Below are 19,471 nucleotides of genomic sequence, written 5' to 3'. Positions count from 1 at the left end.
AGGCCACACTTTATTAGTGGATAACTTCTCTAAGGCTCCTGATGGCCTGTGAGCAACCACATGTTGCTGGGCCTCTGCTGGGAATACACAGAAGTAAGAGCTATAAAACAGAGTTGGGGCTTGAGTCATGGGCTCAGGCTAAGGGATGCAGTCAGGGTTGTCCCTGGGAAGGGTGCTCCTGACAGGTGAGTCCCTGGTCAGTAACCCCAGGAGGAATGGGGAAGGAGAGTCCACGGCCTGCATTCCAGGGCCTGGCCTCATAGGCCATACCAGTGCCCAGCTTCAGGGACTAGAAGTTCTGGATCTGGTCACTGATCTGGAGTGAAAGGCCATATGTGGTCTTCAGCGGTGCATTCTTGGTTTCTAAGCCGCATCTGGGTTTCCTATCTGTAAACTGGGTACAGTAACCCTAACACCTCATGGAGGGATAACAGACATGAAATTGTGAAGGTAAAGGCAGAAATGAGGCAGGGTTCCTAGGTCACTCTCTACCTTTACCCATTCCAGAGCAGGTGGCTCTGTTTTCCCTTTGCCCCCGTCACCTTCCTGATGCTTGTCTTGGGCACGCTTTGCACTCATATCTAGTTGAGTTCTAAGTGCCCCCCACTTTGCTTCCCTGAGCACAGAGCCTGGCATACCACCATAAAACACCCAGTGAAGATCAGCTTCTTCTCCCTGAGTCTTTCAGGCCTCTCTCCTCAAAACTCCTGCCCCTTGTCCTAACTCACACCTTCCCACCATTCAGTCAAAGCACACTGTCCAGGTGACAGGCCTAGAGCCTCACACCAGCACAGTGGGGGGAGTCTTTCCTGCTTAACACTTCCTTTGCATCTGGGGGCCCTTATTTCTGGGTCTTGAGGGGTGCTGGGGTTAGCAAGAGGGCCTGGGGTCAACAGCTGCTTCTCTTTCCCTAGGAGGCCACATCAACAGCCATGACGTGTGGATGTTTAGCTCCCCTCTGCACACTTGGATCAAGGTGGCCTCGCTGCTCAAGGGCAGGTGGAGGCATAAGATGGCAGTCATGCAGGGGCAGGTAGGCACACCCAGCAGCTGCTGCCCTGTGAACCAAGGTACAGATCAATGGACTTACTGGGGGAAGGCCCTCTAAGACACTGTCTTTGAAAGAAGGGATCTTAGGCACCAAAAAGCAAAGCTACTTGCCTGAAGTTAAAAATAATGCTAGTGCTAATACCAATCACCATAATAGTACAGTCTAGCGGTCAGGGGTCAAAGGTGTGGGCTCTGGGCCAAACAGACTAGTTTGAATTTTGACTCTGCCACTTAAAAAAAAAAAAAAAAATTGCTCATTATCTCTATAAGCTACATCCCAAACTCAGAAAATAGAAGTGCTTCTTAGGACCACTGAAGTGACCTGATAAACTCTCAAAAAATTACTAGCTATTATTATTAAGCATCAGCCTGGTGCCAGATATTTTACAGACAGATTTAATACCCACCCCAGAGACCGATATCATTATTCCCAGTTAACAGAGGAAACATGTTCAGGGAGGTTTGGTAAGTGGATGGAGGCCACCCAGGCACTGGCAGTGCCGAGATGCACATGATCTAGGTCTGGAGAAAGTTTCTCTGCACAGAGTGGAGCCCGTGGGGCTGGCACACACATGGCTCTGACTCCCGCTGGAAGTTGCCGCCACACCTCATCCTTGCCTGTCCTCACCCGCAGCTGTTCGCGGTGGGCGGCTTTGATGGCCTTCGGCGCCTGCGCAGCGTAGAACGCTATGACCCCTTCTCCAACACCTGGGCGGCGGCAACACCTCTCCCAGAGGCTGTGAGCTCAGCTGCAGTGGTGGCCTGCGCCGGCAGGATCTACGTGATCGGGGGAGCTGGGCAGGACGGTGTCAGCACCAACAAGGTGGGCACAGACAGGGCATTAGAGGTCTGCTGTGTGCCAGGCGCAGAACTGGCACCTTCATGTCCTCGTCCATTTTCTCACTCTCAACAACCCTGAGGAGTGACCTGCTGGTTGCAGGCAAGGAAGTGAGTTCAGAGAGATAGATGACCCCAAGGTCACACGGTGGGTCTGACGTGAATATTTTACCTGGTGCCATAGGGGTTTCAAATACATTTTAAAAATTAAGTGAGGGCAAGGATGGGATTACTTAAAATGTTTTTCCTCCATTTAAACAACCACCACCACGCAGTACTGAAAATTTAGAAAACAGAGAAACAGAAAAATATCACCCATGACCCCACCACCGAAGGATAACTACTATTAATATTTTGGTACATTCCCTTCCAAGCTTCTTCTGAATCTTTTGTGTTTTAGTTTTGTGTTTACCCTTAGTAAAATTTTGCATTCTTTTTATTCTCATCTAAATGTAAGCAACTTTCCACATGCTTACAAACTCTTCACAGCCATCATTTCAATAGTTCTCTGGGTGGGTGAACCATAGTCTATCAACCAAATTTTCAGTTGTTGAACATTTAAGCTGTGAATAAAAATTATTCCTCCTCTCCTGATGGCCTCACAAGTCTGTGGTCCTGGGACCTGAATCTTTCAAAAACTAGGATCCCTCACCCCTCCTTATTCTGACCCCATTCTCCGCCCCACACACACACACCTTCCTGGGGCTGGCTTGGGGAACTGCCCTTTAATACCCTTTTGTGCAGCACTGATGTATTATAGACCATTCCAGGGGTCTCCAAGGAAATAATTGAGGAAACGGAGTAAGGGTGAACACAGAGGTGGGATAAGCCCTCAGAAATTGTGGAAGGTGTTGTCAACACTGGTGGGGCTGGGAAGCCTGTGGGTAGCTGTAGGAATGGGGACTACAAGACAGCCCAGATGGAATCTTGTCATGAGCTCAGAGCACCAAGAGCAGGGAAGAGGGTTGACAACGTATGCAACAAGAAATGCATCTCTATTTGGGGGCCTGCTCTCTGAGACCTTCTCTAGCACTAATGAAGATGGTACTTCCATCTTCTGGGACACAGACCTTTCCCAGACCTTGAAAGATGAGGAGGCTTTGGACAAAGGGAGGAGTCCAGAGCTGGGGCTAGAATGTGGAACCAGACTCAGCACACTTGAGGGCAGGGACAGGGGGTCTCCTCTATTCTTGCAGATGCTAGCTCAGGCCTGGTGGACACAGGTAAATGTGTCGAATGAGTCCCCCCAGCCAGAGAGATGGGAGGATGTGGGTAGGAGGGCAGTTGGGGGGTGAAGCTTCACCACAGCCCCTCCTCCTGCCCCTCAGGTGCAGTGCTTTGACCCTGAGGAGGACCGGTGGAGCCTGCGATCACCGGCGCCCTTCTCACAGTGCTGTCTCGAGGCTGTCTCCCTTGAGGGCACCATCTATGTGGTTGGAGGCCTCATGAGCAAAATCTTCACTTATGACCCTGGCACAGATGTCTGGGGGGAGGCAGCTGTCCTCCCCAGCCCTGTGGTAAGTAGATGCTCCTGGGCACAGCCTTGGTACTGGTGGCAATCAGGAGAACAAGGTGCCATGTCTAAGGATGTGAATCTCAGAGTTTGGGAGTCTTATCTCTGACTTCATGCTAGGCAGTTATATATAATTCCTTAGCTTTGTCCTCGTTATGATAATCAGCCACGTGTTCCACAGATGAGGAGACCAGCCTTAGAGAGGTTGAGGCCTCATCCAAGGCCACCAGTTAGGCCGTATGAAGGCAGAGCATGGAACCTTAGTCCCAAGTGCTTTAGCCTTGAATGGGGGTCTTGGTCTAAATGACTCTGCAGTCTCTTCTGTTCTGAAGGCCACCAGCTGGTAGCCTATTGTGGGGAGATCAGGGTGAAGGGACTTGGTAAGTTCCCCTGCCCTAGTAATATTAGAGGAGGGAGGTCCAGGCCCTAGATGTTCTGGCCCCTGCATTCCTTGTCTCCCCCATCTCCTGTCCCCTTCCCTGAAACTCCAAAGAGACTACATAGCGGTGTGGTTGGATTGCTGGTCCCTGCCAGTTCTGACCTTCAGTGCTTCTAAAAGCCTGAGATTTCTGGCCTGAGTCTGAGATCCTAGAGCGGTCATGGTGGTTGTGATTGTTATCACTGTTACTGAAGTTCTTACTATCTTCCTGGAACTATGTAAAATGTTTTAATTGCTTAACCCCATTAACTGTTAAGGCAACCCTTAGTAAGGGTCAAGCCAGAGCTTGAACTCCGATTCATCCAGTCCCTGCCTTCCTGCCATCTAGACTGCCTGCTCATATTCTGTGGATCGGGGTTTTACTGTCTGGCCTGGCCAGCTAGGGACAGAGGGAGCTCCAGGCTGGACCCCATAGCTGATTATCTTTCTGTTTGTCCACCCAGGAGAGCTGTGGTGTGACTGCGTGTGATGGGAAGGTCCACATCCTTGGTGGGCGGGATGATCTTGGGGAGAGCACCGACAAGGTCTTCACCTTTGATCCCAGCAGTGGGCAGGTGGAGGCCCAGCCATCCCTACAGCGCTGTACCAGCTCCCATGGTTGCATCACCATCATTCAGAGCCTGAGCAGGTGACACAGATTTGAACAGCCTGAGCCAGGAAACAGAGAAAGGAAGGAGAACTTGGGTTCACCACTGCTCCCCTCATGGCTCCTCCATGTAAATAGCCCCTTAACTTATTGCCGCCCTCCCTTCTCATAGAAATAAAACCTTCAAAGGTTGGGTCTGTGTTCCAGCTCAAGCCTGCTTTGCCTGGAGAAGTAATGCCCAACATCTACTCCCTGATTTGACTCTTTACAAAGCACCTTCATATATCCACCTTCATGATGGCAGTATGGACATATTAAAAAAATTATGAAACATTTCATGCATAAAAAGAATATATTTTTGGGGCGCCTGGGTGGCTCAGTCGGTTAAGCGTCCGACTTCGGCTCAGGTCATGATCTCACGGTCCGTGAGTTCGACCCCCGCGTCGGGCTCTGTGCTGCCAGCTCAGAGCCTGGAGCCTGTTTCAGATTCTGTGTCTCCCTCTCTCTGACCCTCCCCTGTTCATGCTCTGTCTCTCCCTGTCTCAAAAATAAATAAAATGTTTAAAAAAAAAAATTTAAAAAAAATAAAAAATAAAAAAAAAAAAAGAATATATTTTTATACAGTTTAAGAATTATAATAAATATCTGTGTTTCCACCATCTAGCTTAAGAAACAGATCTTTACAAATGCCTTTGTAGACACCTCCATTCCTAAACCCATTCCTTCCCACATCTATCCCAAAGGTAATCACTGTCTTTACATTTGAGATTACTGGCATTTTTGAAACTTTTAATAAGCTAGTTATTAATATTTGTATTTTACAGAGAAGGAACTGCCTTAAAAGATGAGAATCACCCAAGATCATATACTTAGTAAGTGGCAGAGTCCATGACTCAAGATTTCGTGAAGCTTCAGGAATCCATGAAGCAGTTCTGGTCAGGATGGTTCTCTCTTTCTAAACCACCTTCTCCAATTCACTTAGCAATGACAGATAAATGCCAGACAACTAAAAAGACAGAGGCTTAATTGTTGGTGGGAATGCAAACTGGTGCAGCTATTCTGGAAAACATTGTGGAAGGTCTTCAAAAAATTAAAAATAGAATTACCCTAAGACCCAGCAGTAGCACTGCTAGGAATTTATCCAAAGGATACAGGAATGCTGATTCATAGGGGCACATGTACCCCAATGTTTAATAGCACTATCAACAATAGCCAAATTACAGAAAAAGCCCAAATGTCCACCAACTGATGAATGGATAAAGAAGATGTATATATATACAGTGGAATACTACCATTTGCAACAATGTGGATGGAACTGGACGGTATTATGCTAAGTGAAATCAGTCAGAGAAAGACAGACACCATGATTTCACTCACATGTGGAATTTGAGAAACTTAACAGATGATTATTGGGGAAGGGAAGGAAAAATAAGATAAAAAAGAGAGGGAGGCAAACCATAAGAGACTCTTAAATACAGAGAACAAACAGGGTTGATGGGGGTGGGGGGTTGGGAAAATGGGTGATGGGCACTGAGGAGGGTACTTGTTGGGATGAGCACTGGGTGTTGTATGTAAGTGATGAATCATGGGAATCTACTCCTGAAGCCAAGATTACACTGTATGTTAGCTAACTTGACAATAAATAAACAAGTAAACAAATAAATGTAAAATAAAATAAAGACAGAGGCTTAGGCTTATAAGTAAGTAAACATGTCTGAGGATCAGAAACAGAATTATAAAACCATGAGTAAGGGAGAAGCTTCAGCTTTAGGGTTCAGACTCTGGGATAAAGCTCTAAAAAGGATAACAAATAAGGCTCACTGTTAGATGCTAGGGCCAAGGTGGGGTGCCCCAACTCACAAACGCAGCAGAAACAGAACAAAAACCATCATGGTACCCTCAGCAGCTCTGAGGCCAAGCTCACAGCAAACCGCAGGCTCAGGGTGGCAGGCACCAGGGCCCCAGCCTGAGAACCCAGCCAGCCCAGCTCCACACCTGGACTTTCGAGTTCCCCAATGTCAACAGAGGGCACAAGCTCCTCGTACCATCATAAGCACCTGGGTGGCCTGGGGCTCTATGGGCAGCAAAATAAAACTGCTGGAGGGGGAAGGATGAGCTCAGAGCACAGACAGGGGACAAAAGATGTCACATATTCTGTGAGGCAGAGACCCAGTGGTTCTGGTCCTATGCCTGTGTTTCTGAGGCCCAGAGGAGCTGGCCAGGCCCCATCTGGGGCTCCCTCTCTCGTGCACTTAGATTGCCTTTTGAAGAGCTATCATCTGCTCTTTGCATCCCTTCCGGCACAGGGCCAGCCCCATTCCCCTCCCCATCTTCCAAAGCCCCAGGGCCCTATCTGTGGGGTCTCTCCAGCTGGGACTGGCCCATCACAAAGCCCTGGGTTCCAACTAAGCTGCTACCCTCTGATTATCCCAGATTAGGAAGCCTGTGACCATCTGGACCCAGCTGATAATGGCAGAGGGGAGGGGCAGGAGAGTGGAGACCCAGCCTCTCAGAGCCTGCTGGTCCCTACCCCACAGATAATACCCAGAACAAAGCAAAAAAGGTGCTGTACTGCTTGCCCACCCAGGCAAAAGTCTGAGTGGAAAAGGTAAGATCTTGACATGGGCACCTCACCTGGGCTGGGCAGTTCCTGTCCCAAGCAGACTGCCCCATTTCCCCAACAATGACCCTTCATGCCCCCAGTGCTCTCCTGTGCAAGCGCAATGCCCTTTCCTGCCCTCTCTGCCTGGGCAGATCTGATACCCTCCATTCCAGAGCTGATCACTCTCCTTATGCCCCTTCCTTATCAGCCCCTCTTTTTTATCACCAGGCATATAGCCAGGCCTATATATGTGATATCTCTAGTTTCCCTTGACATACCCACAGAATGCTTCTTGAGGCAGGAAAAGTGTCAGCTTTACCTCTGTATCCCCCAATGCTTGGAACAAGACCTCCCACTCAGTACCCTATACAAAGTTTCCTGGATTTCTGTATCATAACACCTGTGAGGTAGTACTATTTCCTCCCTTACCAATCAGGAAAGAGAGACTCAGAGTTATGAAGTGATTTATCTACTAATGTCACTGGTCTGGTGAGTGGTGACAGAGGCAGGATTCCACCCTGGGTCCAGCCATCTATAAAGTGTGCTCTCTCCATGCAGCCTTGCCCAGGCTCTGCTAAAAGAGTGTTGAGCATAGCACAGGAGTTGTTTAGAAGTGGAAGATAGAATAGTCCCCCCTTATCTGTGGGGGGATACATCCCAAGTTCCCCAGCAGATGCCTAAAACCAGTTGGTACCAAACTCTAGGTATGCTATGTTTTTCCTATACATACATACCTATGATAAAGTTTAATTTACAAATTAGGCACAAGTAATAGATTTAAAATTAACTAATAAAGATTATAATACACTATAACAAAAGTTGTGTGAATGTAGGCTCTTTTTGTACTAACTTACCTGTCTTGTGATGATGTGTGATGATAAAATGCCTACAGGATGAGATGAAGTGAAGTGAATGACACAGACATTGTGATGCAGCATTAGGCTACTATCGACCTAAATCAGAAGGAGAATCTGCTTCCAGAATACAGCTGGTCTTGGGTAACTGAAATCGCAGAAAGTGAAACCATGGATAAGCAGGGGTGGGGGTGGGGGTGGGGGGGACTATTGTGCATCATTTCCACCATGGGAAACCCCAGCCTGATGCGATACTGTCCCTGCCCTTAGGGGCTCCCAGTTGGATGAGGGGAGACGTGGTTCATCTCCCTCGTGAGTCAGGCTCACCAGAATACAAGCAAAAGATTTTACACTAGTGTCCTAATTTTCTAGGACTGCAGGTTAGACCAAGACCATATACAGAGGGCCTCCCTGGCTCCTAGCCCACTGCTTTTTGTGCCCCGCCCCCCACCCCAGGCTGCCTGCTGAATGGGACTGTTACTGCCCAGGAGGAAGCCAGACCAGGAGTCCTGAGTATGACTCCTTAGGTAAATGGGTTTGCCATCCTCTCCCCAGCTGAGAACAGACTTAACTTTCTGTATACCATCAGAAGCCACTGGACCCAGATTTAGTTTTTGAGTTTCGTTTTTTAAAAGTTCTAACTATTTGTAAGACTTAGTATTTTATGACTGTTATTCTTTCTTAGTGGGCTTCCAAAGAACAATGAGAAATTTACTCACTTTTTAAAAATAATAAAACTCATTCTATCTTGCACTGACCATACAGATTCATTAGATTCATCTATAAATCTAAAATACATTGAGATCATGATGAATTTATTTTTCCTGTATCTTGAAAAATTTTGCTGTTTAATCATCCTAAAAATTATTTCACATTACTCATCAGTTATTCCCAAACAAGACTACAATGATCAAATGGAAGAATGATGGTATTGCCTAGAAGGAAGACACAGTAGTGAATAAATCATTACTATTACATCATCTTTCAGTTTCCATACTAAATTTCCTATAGTGCATATCATCTTTCAAGAAGGTATAAAAGAAGTCGAGACGTCAGCTGAGAACTCAGGATCTTTCATTCTCTGCCCATAATGACAGAATGCCCAAGAGAAGGAAACTGACAGAGGACATTTCACACTTAATACAGACAAACCAGAAAGTAAATGCAGGGACACGGCAGCACTCTCATTTCTGGGGATGCAAACTGGTCAGTCACATAAGCAAAACCCCGCATAGATGAATTTTCTCAAACCCAAGAATTGGTGAGTGAACAACCTATTTCTAAAAACAGAAAAGACATATGGCATTTTAAGTCAATCAACAAGAAGGATTTCATCACACAGTATTTGACAAAGACCTGTACCATCCTATTTTGTACAATACTCATCTTTTATGATGCCTGTGCCCCAACATTTACTTGATATAGTTTGTTACAGTTCGTTAAGTGGAGACATGCTGAGGCAGTTGTGTACTAAGGTGACTATAGGGAAACAGATGCTGTAGATGTTTTAAAAATTCATTAGATTGGTCCTTCAAATTGATCTTTATAAACCTAAAATCAAAAATGTTTTAAAACTATGGAGCAAAGAAAATGTCTTTTCAACATTATGAGCCATCAAAAAATTGTAAAGTATTCCATGTAGACAATGCAAGTGCAAAACTGAACAAAACATAAACCAAAAACCCAGAAGCAAGAAGCTAGAGCCTACTAGAGATATATGTGAAATCTGGGATCAGTAGTTCCAAGATGAATACATTCCAGCTTCACACAGGGTGGTTGACGAGCATTTAACCACGTTTAAGAGATGGTGCTCATTTGGGGTATGTTGTCTCCCAGACAAGGAAAATAAAAAATTGTTTAATTCATTTATGTATATACATACATAAACATAAATACCTATTTTCATGAATATATGAATGAGTTTTATTGACATGTAATTCACATCCCATAAATTCCACCCATTTGAAGGGTAGAACTCAATGGTTTTCAGTATATTCAGAATTGTGCTAATACTTGCTAAAATTTTAGTATTTTTAGAGCCACCTGGGTGCCTCAGTTGATTAAGTGTCTGATTCTTGATTTCAGCTCAGGTCTATATCACTATTCTTGGGTTCAAGCCCTACACCAGGCTCCTTGCTGACAATGCAGAGCCTGCTTGGGATTCTCTCCTCTCAAAAATAAACTTTAAAATTTTAGTAAACACTTCAATACTTGTAAAATATATAACTGTTTCCCACTTTCCCTTTATTCTTCCGTAAATTACTTGTAAAGTGACTTAAAATTTAAAAGATACGGTGTCTATTGGACCTAGATGGTAAATAGCGATGGCTAGTCTTCCTGTCATATTGAAGGAAAACCAGTGAGGAAAGCTCCATCACCTCTGTTCCTCTGTCCCTGATGGGAAAGCGGTCCCATTGCTGGGTCTATGCTCTCCCTCTAAACAGCAAAAATATTCTCAAAGACAAGGGAAGCCCTCTACACTGTCAACAACTTACAATTCAACACTCCAGCTCCTCTGATTCACCACACAAGACTGGCAGGTACAGGCTGGTCATAGGGGCAGTCCATGGCCAGCCAGTGAGGATGGAGGGTGAGATGAACCCATCACAGCAGCACTCCTCCAACAGTGGACAAAGGCCCAGCTGCACCTGGCCAGCTGAGCTGCTAGTACAATACAGGACTGAGCAGCAAAGGTGTGGTCTCATTTCAATTTCAGAGCCACTGGAGCCTCTTACTTGTAAAAACTTGAGTTTAGAGTAAGTTGTTCCCAATCTAGGGCTTCATGTCACTTGTCAAACCCTAAGTAGGATCTTGAGATAGCCTAAGAATTTTCCAAAGCCGAAGAGAAATCATATATTCCTTCCTCTAATATGTATCATGTGGGCTAAAGTTGCTATAAAATGAAATTAGTGACAGAACTAGCCCATTGTAGGGATGTTCAGATTAATGGAATGTTTACAGCAAGCTCAGGGAATATAACAATTTTCTCACCAGTCATGCTGCTTAACAAGTTATACATGTAGTTTTTGATCAATAACAAATAGGGAAATGGTTTATTTCCTGGATAAAATAACATCAAAATCTCATGTCCCTGAGGAGGAAAAAAATAGTTAAGAAAAACTATTTTTTTAGGTTGAAAATGTTGACTCTAAATGATACTTAAATGACTTACTGCTCTGGTGTTGGCAGGCCCTAACACAGAACAGCTACATTTATACACAGCAAACTCAGGGCTCAGAAACAACCACTAGGTGGGATGTGGCATGGTAAAAGGCCAATTTCAGCACCTGCAGAATGTGGTAACACCTGATCAGCTATGCCCACTTCCCAGCAGAAGCAGAAAGCCGTCTCTATGGTCAAGGATCCAATACCATGAAGTTAAGCTACTAATCATTTCTAAGAGGATTTGCTTAAATACTAATAGTAACAACATCCAGTACACTCAGAGGACTTCCTATGGGTCAGGCACTGTGCTATGAAATCACATGCTCAAGGCTGAGATGACATTGATGTGCCCATGCTCATACTAAGAAGTTAACCTGGTTTTGAATGACTCTGGCTGGACGGCCTGGGCTCTCAGCTGTTGTCTCTAGAGATAGTACACTAGATGATATGCTACAGACAGGTATTGTTAGATCTTCAACTCCAACAGACTGGAGATACACTGATGGGAAAGATTCACCAGTGCCTGTGTCAAATTTGAATCCAAGTCTGACTGCAAAGCCCAGCATCTTCCCACGTCTCCTTTTTAAAGCACTCTGCAGAAAAAGGTTATCCCCATCCCCACCAGGCTTGTACATTCCTGTAAGCCTTTGTCTAATTTCCCAATTAGATGAGACTGGCTGACTGGACGTAGGGGCTGAAGGTAACCGACTCCACACATTATCACTCTGCTGTGGGATAGAGCAGCCTGTGACAACAGTGACCTTTCTGTCTGGATGCTGACCCCCCCCTCCCCCCAAGAAACCCCTTACCCATTGTCCTCTGGTGCCAACAGTTTTTGTACTTTCCCTGGTTCTCCATATTGAGTGTTGTCCATTGATCTGGGACCCTTGCTTGGCCCCTGGGCCTATTCTCAAATTCTCACATTCCAGTTTTCAGCCTCCCTTTCTTCACCTGAGTAACTCAAGCTTTACACATGCACACTAATAACCTGCTACTTTATTCAACGCATTTTATTCTTCCCCAAGCATCTACTTTGGTACTTATTTCCTGCTACAGCACCCCCTGGTGGGGTTACACAACAGCATGACTGAACCCCACACACCAACTTTCAGTTTTAAGTGGATTGGAAGTTAAGGAATTTAATCACCCCATCTAATATACAAAGACCTGTGACTGGCTGTGCCAGTACTAGATACTGAGGTCTTAGATGACCAGGACTGCCTTAATCTGTTTCTAGCACCAAATATTCTGGATGCTTATATTAGCTGAACTAGTTTCACAACAAAAATCCCCTCACAACCAAATTACAGAAGTCCAAAAATACAAGAATTAAATAGCCTGGCTCAACATTTTCAGTAAAATTGCAAAATGCCATTAGTTTTACGCATAAAGGATAAATAAGACTTTATGATAGCTGCCTATACTGCATTAGATTTGGGGGTGGGCACAGACTCACTTAATCAAGGCACTCAAATCTCACTTTACTTGTATATAGTTACTGAGGAGGCCCAATACCAGGCTTGCCTGCTCATAACCACCTCACCCTCAGCCCTTCCCAGAAAACTTTCATCAGCTTGAGAAACTGTCACCTCAAGTTGAGAAGCATGGGGAAATAAACATTCATTTTTGTATTTAGGCTCTGCTTCCTAATGATACAATACATTCCACTCCCTAGAACACAGTAAGCAGTCATTAGCACATTAGCTACCCTAGAGGTTAGAGACTTCCAAAGGGGAGTGTCTCTACTAAAAACTGAAAAAACAATGAGAGGTTACTTCTAGATAAAGTAAGGATCAACATCAAAGGCCCCTGAAAGGGGGAGGGCAGAGACACATTTGTCACTGCGTTCCCAATGTAACTCATGCACTAGTCACGTAGGATTTTCCTGCCAGCCTATCCTGCACTAGTTTCACCTGAAGAAACTAGAACTCAATTTGTTAAAGCCCATCAACAGAAAACGCTTCAAATATGACAAACTGTAGACATGTAAATGTTCTTCTAGAGTGTAACAGCTCAGAGGACTGAGCATAGAAATGTGGATTCTAATCACAGCTCTATGCTGCTTAGGAAAATGTATTTCAGCATTTTAGGCTCTTCAGTAGCACAAGCAAATTCCCTTTACACTTTAGAGAGACTCAGGATTAAATGAGAATAATGTAGAACACTACCTATAGTGTATAATGACCCAAAATATAATGGAATGGGCAAAATAAAACACACTCATTTTCTATGTGCAATACAGATTCCCTTATACATCAGAGGAAAAAAAGCCATCTTAAACATATCCCTCTTCTAAACCTGTAACACCAAACTGCAGGTGAATGAATCAAAGTGCTGTCCTATTAACCATCAGCCTTCAGCTTTCACCAGATTTATGGGATATTGGGTCTGGTTAACTCTGCTTGGCTCCTCCTGTTCTGGCTCCTGCCTCATAAGCACAGCTGAAACCAAGGATTTCCTGGCAGCCGAAAGAATCAATCAAGGAATATTCCCTTGGGGCAACAGAATTATCAGTCCAAATAGTGGACCTACAGTCCATTCAGGCCATGCGTCTTTTTCAAAGATTTTATTAGAGGTCTTTAGAGAGCAAAATCCAAACTCCAGATCCAGCTGCCAAGACCCTGAAACAGAATAAAGCACAACAATAAGAACAGAATCTTCACCTGAATATTGGGTTCTTTCATTTCCCATTTAGGGTTTGTGTGAATATATACACAGAGAACACCTAGAACACACAAGAGGTGCTGGGCATAGAAGAGGCTTGATGTTACTATTTTAACTGAAGAGGCTGCTGAAGAACAGGCAACTAATAACTAACAAGAGAGCCTTGATGATTTTAAGCAAATAAAGGAAAACTTATTTCAAACGCAGTAAACATAGGAATTTTTTGAGAGACCATGAGCAGGGGAGAGGGGCAGAGGGAGAAAGAGAATCTTAAGCAGGCTCCATGCTCAGCATGGAGCCCAACACGGGGCTCGATCCCACAACCCTGGGATCATGACCTGAGCTAAAACCAAGAGTCAGACACTCAAATGACTGAGGCTCCCAGGCACCCCAACAGAGGAACTTCGTTAAGAGATGAAAGGCAAATACTCCTAACAGAATCCCTGGGTAAACAGGCCTCTGGATCCAACCTGTGTCGTAAAGCAAGTATAATCTAATTTTTATGTATCAAGTGCTTACCACAGTGTGGGATATAGAATTATTAATAGGAAGACAGGGAATAGGGTCTTACTCTACCCCAAGAGGTCCCTGGAGACATACCTATTATGCTGTGGGTACTGGTTGAGGCATGGCAGGCGGCTCGGGTTTCCCACCTTTCTGTTCTGAGATGGGGGTGGTGGGAAGGATCTCATCTTTGGGTTCCACAATGCTCACATGATCTGGCAGGGGCTTCTTAGGGCCAATCTTACCACTTGGGTCCCAGGGAAGCATGATCTTCACTTTGATGCCCAGCACACCTAGAAGATGCCATAGTTAGAATCTAGCTGGGGCTGCACCGATCCCATGATAAGACAGGACAGAAAGAAGAGGACAGTAGGTTACTCAAGCACCCCTGAGTCTGGTCCCTTCTCAGACAAATGCCTCTAATCAATCAATGAACAGGACACTTTTGCAAAAGGAACCCATGCACAGCACCACAGAACGTGGCACTGACAAGGACCAAGAGCAGGATGTGACCTTTCTGACTCGTCATCGTATCATCACCGAAGGGTACACAGGTGGCTAAGAGCAAACCAACTCTCGGATCTGACTGATCTCAGTAATTCTCACAGTTCAATACAGCACATTAATCAGTAAACCCAAGGAGTATCAACATGCTCCACTACTCCCAAAATGAACTCCCCAAACACTGCAGTGTGCGTGGAAAGCACATCTATCTGCTAAAAGCCCTTTGCCCCAAGCACTCCCAGCTGCTTACCCTGTCTGAGCAGCACATGGCGCACAGCAGTATCAACATAGTAGTTAACAGGGTCCCCGCTGTGAATCATCAGGCCATCCACAAACTTCATGGATTTAGCCCTCTGTCCTCGGAGTTTCCCAGACACCACGACCTCACAGCCTTTGGCCCCACTCTCCATGATGAACCGCAGCACACCATAGCAGGCCCTTTGGGAGAACAAGAGACAGATACCCACCTATCATCACCAAAGACAGGGATTGTTCAAGCCCACCACACCCCACCATGTTAAAAAACAGATACAAAAAGCACAAGACTTATTAGTCTGCACTATCTTCAACTTTAATGGAGAATAAATTTGACCAGAGCCTGGCAATTCTCCTTCATTCCCATCACACCTCATCTTAGGCTAATTCCTTAGGGAATATTTACCAAATCCTTCTAACCACATGCTTCCCAGCCTTGGTTGCACATTAGGATCATCTCAACAAGATTAAAATAGAACAAAAAAACCTGTGAAGTCTAGACCTCACTCCAGGCCAATTAAATGGTGAGGGTGGTAAAACTCAGCATTTCACAATCGGGTAAGCACTCAGTTTAAGAACCCAGAAGTACCCCAGTCATTGAGTGGCCCCTTATCTCCAGAATTCACATTCATTAGGAACCCTAACTACTAATGTGGGTTCCTAGCCACCTTGACTAGAGTGCTGGAAAAAGAGGTTTCTAGGCCTATACATTGACAGTAAGCCTTAAAATATCATGCCCAACTCGTTTATCACCGCATACCCTGGGAAATACTAATTGGGAGAGCTAGATGCCACTTTAGACAGGGAAGGTAGGACCCGGCACTCTAGGATCTAGGCCCCTTTGCATCATCTCATGTAATCACCACAAAAAGGAGAGGTGGATGTAATGACCTCCATTTACAAATAGGAGATCCGAGGGTCAGAAACTCAGTAAGAGGCTCAGGTCTCAGAACTTCCAAGTCAAACTTCTCTGTGTACGAAAAATTACCTGGACCAGGTTGCTGGGCCACACCCCCACTTTCCACTTCAGTGGGTGGAGACTGACAAGTTTTATTTCTAACAGGTCCTCTGATGATGACAGTGACGCTGGCCCAGGGACCAAGCTTTTGAGGACCACGGTTCTAAGTGGAGTGGCTGGTATTCAAACCAGGCAGGCAGCCTTTTTTAGAAGTCCTGCGTACAGCCATTCCTGCTACCTATTTCCCCATCAGGTCAACGTTCCTAAAGCTCAGCTCTCATGCCCTTCCCCTGCTGAAAAACCTGCCAGGGCTCTGCATGACGTACTGACTGAATTTTAAACACCCAAGCAAGGCATTCCGACAACTTCACAAATAGTGAAACTACACAAAGAACTCCTACTGAAATTTTACCAGTAGGCCCAGCTCCAGAGCCATCTAGCCACCTCATGGCTTTACAGTCCATCCCTCCTCACAGCACTATCTACATACATACATACAGATAAGCTCTCCCATCAGGACTATGTCTCACCTCTTTATAATCCCTGCACTTAATGGATCTGAGTAACTTCACCAAGAATCTTAACTTACTCTCCCTGGAGTTCCCTAATCATTAAAAGGTTCAAGACACTTACCTCCGCACAGCGAGGCCTCCTAGGAGTTTGTAACGCAGAGACTCTGCCTGGGCAATAGCACACAGACCTCTTGTGGCCACTTTTTCAGCATAAAGCTTTAAGAAGGAAACAAGTCACAGCCTTAAACCAGTGTTTTCTACAAAAAACGAGTTCATTCATCATGCCAGCATGTATCACTGTTGGCATCCCTCAAGTACTAAACACTTCTGCTACCCACGAGTAACATGCACTGTGATATAGTTCGAACCTTTCCTTATTGCCCTCCCACCCCTAGCTCCTTCTACGGCTACACCAACTGACGGGGTAGCCAATCCATTATACCATTATCATACCCAAACTGAATGTAAAAATCCCTTAACCACCAGAAACAAGCAGAACAGGCCTATAAACTGAAGCCCACTGGATATTAAGAGACCTTCAACAAAATACCACTCCATTTATAAAATTTAGTGATCATAACTAAGATCTACATGACGTTAAGAGTTTATAGAAGTACCACCCTAAATAACCATTTCCAGGACCACAGTTATCTCTGGCGTAAGCCAAGATCACTCACCTCTACACTGCCCTCAGGAAAACCAAATCTCTTCTGAACCACAGCGGTCAATTCTCGGATCCGCCGGCCCTTCTCACCCAGAACATTCTGCGTCCTTAGGAAAATAAAGAGGGAGAATTTATAACTCTCACAAAATTCCGGACAGGACTTTAAATCTTATATGCATGTGGTAGTAAAGTCTCATTCATCTGACACAAGGATATATAAATTCTAGATAACAAGAACTAGAATTAGATTTAAAATGCCGTTAATAAAAACCGGACGTTTACTAAGGCCAACTCACTGGTTGTCCCCTTAAATTTATAGAATACACCGTCCTAGCATATACAACTACAGGTGATAACCAGGAAAACTGAGTCTTCACCTGGTGGCCAAGATGATGATTTCTGTCCTGGTTGGTGTAACTCGGACCTCAACCCCGGAGTAGCCATCTTCAGCCAGCTCCCGCGTGAGAAACTCGTTCAGTTCAGCTTTGAAGATGCCATCAGCGACAAACTAACCAAAAGATAAAACTTGCAATTAGAACATGGATGCAGGGTCACTTTTTCCTGCCTAGTCCTTCTGCCAGGGCCCCTCTCATCAAAATTCCACACCTCTAACAACCAGCCCATCACCTCTCTATTACCCTTGTTCCATCTGGAACGGGGCAACCCTTCTCAGACAAATGCCTCTAGGTCGTCCTTTGGAAGTTACTTTAACCCGAGGGCCCTTAAAACTGCCACAGAACGCGGCACGAAGTAGGGGCCCCCCGGACAAAGAGAAATCCTCCAGTCAGACTCGTCATCTTCTCTTCATTGAAGGGTTTTTAAGACGTGTTTATGTGGATGTACGTATACATGCTGAACGGAAAGCTGCCCCGAAAGGGCACATTTACCACTCACTCACTCAGAACAGCAGAGACACTAACTACCCTCGGAACTGGTGAAAATACAGTGACTTAAGCAGTCCCACATAGACACAACTTGGACCATCAGAAGAACCCCAGCCACGTTATCTTGCGGTCAAGTAAGTACCTGTGGTCTTACAAAACTGGCAAGTCCTAACTCGAAAAGAGTGTGGATCTACGAGATGTTATGCACACACAAAAACGACAAGCTGCCTCTTTCTAAAGCAAATGGGTCTTTACACAGTTCTCGCCCACGGAAAAGCGAAAAGTTAAAGCTCGAAAAGTTCAAGTTCTCCCCGGGTCTCCTTCCTCTCTTCCTCCAGGAGTTTCCTTTGGGCCCCAGACGTAGCAAGAAACTGACAGTAGCTTTTCCAATTGAGGTCTTTGGGGTCGGTCAGAAGGCGGCATCCTGCCACGAATAAAGCACGAATACGCTGCTCCCTCTCCTACCCAAAGCCACAGTGTGAGCCGTGGTGGGAAATGGCTCACGCTCCCCACATAGCATTCGTTTAGTAAAGCTATCTGTCGACCAAAAAATGCTCACAAGCGCTTTCTCCGGCGCAGGAGGGGCGCCCGGCGCTCATCTCTGCTCTCCGGCCAGAAGCGGCAGAAATGTCTCGCTGCCTGACTTCCGCCGCCGAACTGCGCTCGCCCGGCTCGGGCCCCGCGTTCCATCCGCCGCCATCCGCAGCCCGCGGGAACGCCACGCGGCCACGGCCGCTTCCCGACGCAGGACCCAAAGCCGCAAGTCTTGCGAAGGCATCGCCACCAGCCCCGACCCGCGCGGCGCCACGGTTCCCCGGACCGGCCCTCAGGGTCTCACCTTCCTCTTCTTGGAAATTTGCACCGCCATTTTACCGCCGCGCACCGCCGAAAGGAAAGGAAGTGGCTCGCCGGCGGAAGTACGTATAAAGGGCGCGGGCGACGACAAAGAACTGCGCGACGTCAACGCCTGTGGGCCCTCCTGGGAATTGTAGTTTTTAGGAAAGCGTTAAAGGGGAGGCGGGGAAGAAGGGTAATGGAGACCCCTATAGGCAGAAACAGGAAGAGTAGCAGATCAATCAGAACTTTGGAACTGCAGGGGAGCTTACAGTCCAACTCTCATTAGCTTAAAAGTGAGCAACGTGAGACACAGAGATGGAAATTACAGTTACAAGGTCATACAGCAACAGCATGGAATCCTGGTCCCTACACTATACACTGTAATAAAAAGTCAGCTGAAAGCCCTCCATGAAATCCGTTTAGGTGCCCAGCTCTTCCAATTTGTGACCATTTCCTGTTCCAAATGATGACACTAATAATATCTAATATTTATTAAATATTCTAGGGACCGTTCTATGCCCTTTATGTTATGAACTCATTTACCTGTACCTTGCTTTCATAAAGTCCGTTAAAACTTGTAATGGAAGTCGCAAAAATAATAGTTCGTGGACTCACAATTATTCTTCAACTAAAAAATTTTCCC

The 19,471-nt window shown here is 45.7% G+C and overlaps 2 protein-coding genes and 2 non-coding genes across 5 annotated transcripts in view; 1 reads left to right on the top strand and 3 right to left on the bottom strand.

Annotated features, from left to right (window-relative positions):
- Nucleotides 1–4,758, top strand: part of KLHL35 (kelch like family member 35) — a 140,203-nt gene extending 135,445 nt beyond the window's left edge. For both annotated transcript variants that reach the window (XM_053900107.1, XM_019449847.2), the window contains exons 4-7: nucleotides 915–1,033; nucleotides 1,685–1,873; nucleotides 3,216–3,404; nucleotides 4,283–4,758. In XM_053900107.1, coding sequence (XP_053756082.1) covers nucleotides 915–1,033; nucleotides 1,685–1,873; nucleotides 3,216–3,404; nucleotides 4,283–4,471 — 686 coding nt within the window. In that variant the 3' untranslated portion in view covers nucleotides 4,472–4,758. The remainder of the gene's footprint in view (nucleotides 1–914; nucleotides 1,034–1,684; nucleotides 1,874–3,215; nucleotides 3,405–4,282) is intronic.
- Nucleotides 4,759–12,038: 7,280 nt separating this feature from the next.
- RPS3 (ribosomal protein S3) lies at nucleotides 12,039–18,943 on the bottom strand. The gene is made up of 6 exons (XM_053900106.1): nucleotides 18,830–18,943; nucleotides 17,485–17,615; nucleotides 17,121–17,214; nucleotides 16,565–16,659; nucleotides 14,969–15,156; nucleotides 12,039–14,507 (listed from the first exon to the last, which is right to left on the bottom strand). The coding sequence occupies exons 1-6, from the start codon at nucleotides 18,857–18,859 to the stop codon at nucleotides 14,314–14,316; spliced, it is 732 nt and encodes a 243-aa protein (XP_053756081.1). The 5' UTR covers nucleotides 18,860–18,943; the 3' UTR covers nucleotides 12,039–14,313.
- LOC128776309 (small nucleolar RNA SNORD15) lies at nucleotides 14,615–14,759 on the bottom strand. The gene has a single exon (XR_008421386.1). It is a non-coding gene; the product is annotated as a small nucleolar RNA SNORD15 (small nucleolar RNA).
- Nucleotides 17,772–17,920, bottom strand: LOC128776310 (small nucleolar RNA SNORD15). The gene has a single exon (XR_008421387.1). It is a non-coding gene; the product is annotated as a small nucleolar RNA SNORD15 (small nucleolar RNA).
- Nucleotides 18,944–19,471: the final 528 nt, after the last annotated feature.

This window comes from Panthera pardus, unplaced genomic scaffold (genome assembly GCF_024362965.1).
Source record: "Panthera pardus isolate Hobbes unplaced genomic scaffold, ASM2436296v1 HiC_scaffold_12, whole genome shotgun sequence".
NCBI classification, from domain to species: domain Eukaryota; kingdom Metazoa; phylum Chordata; class Mammalia; order Carnivora; family Felidae; genus Panthera; species Panthera pardus.
Note: the sequence above shows the minus strand (reverse complement) of the source record. Positions and strands in the feature narration are given on the sequence as shown.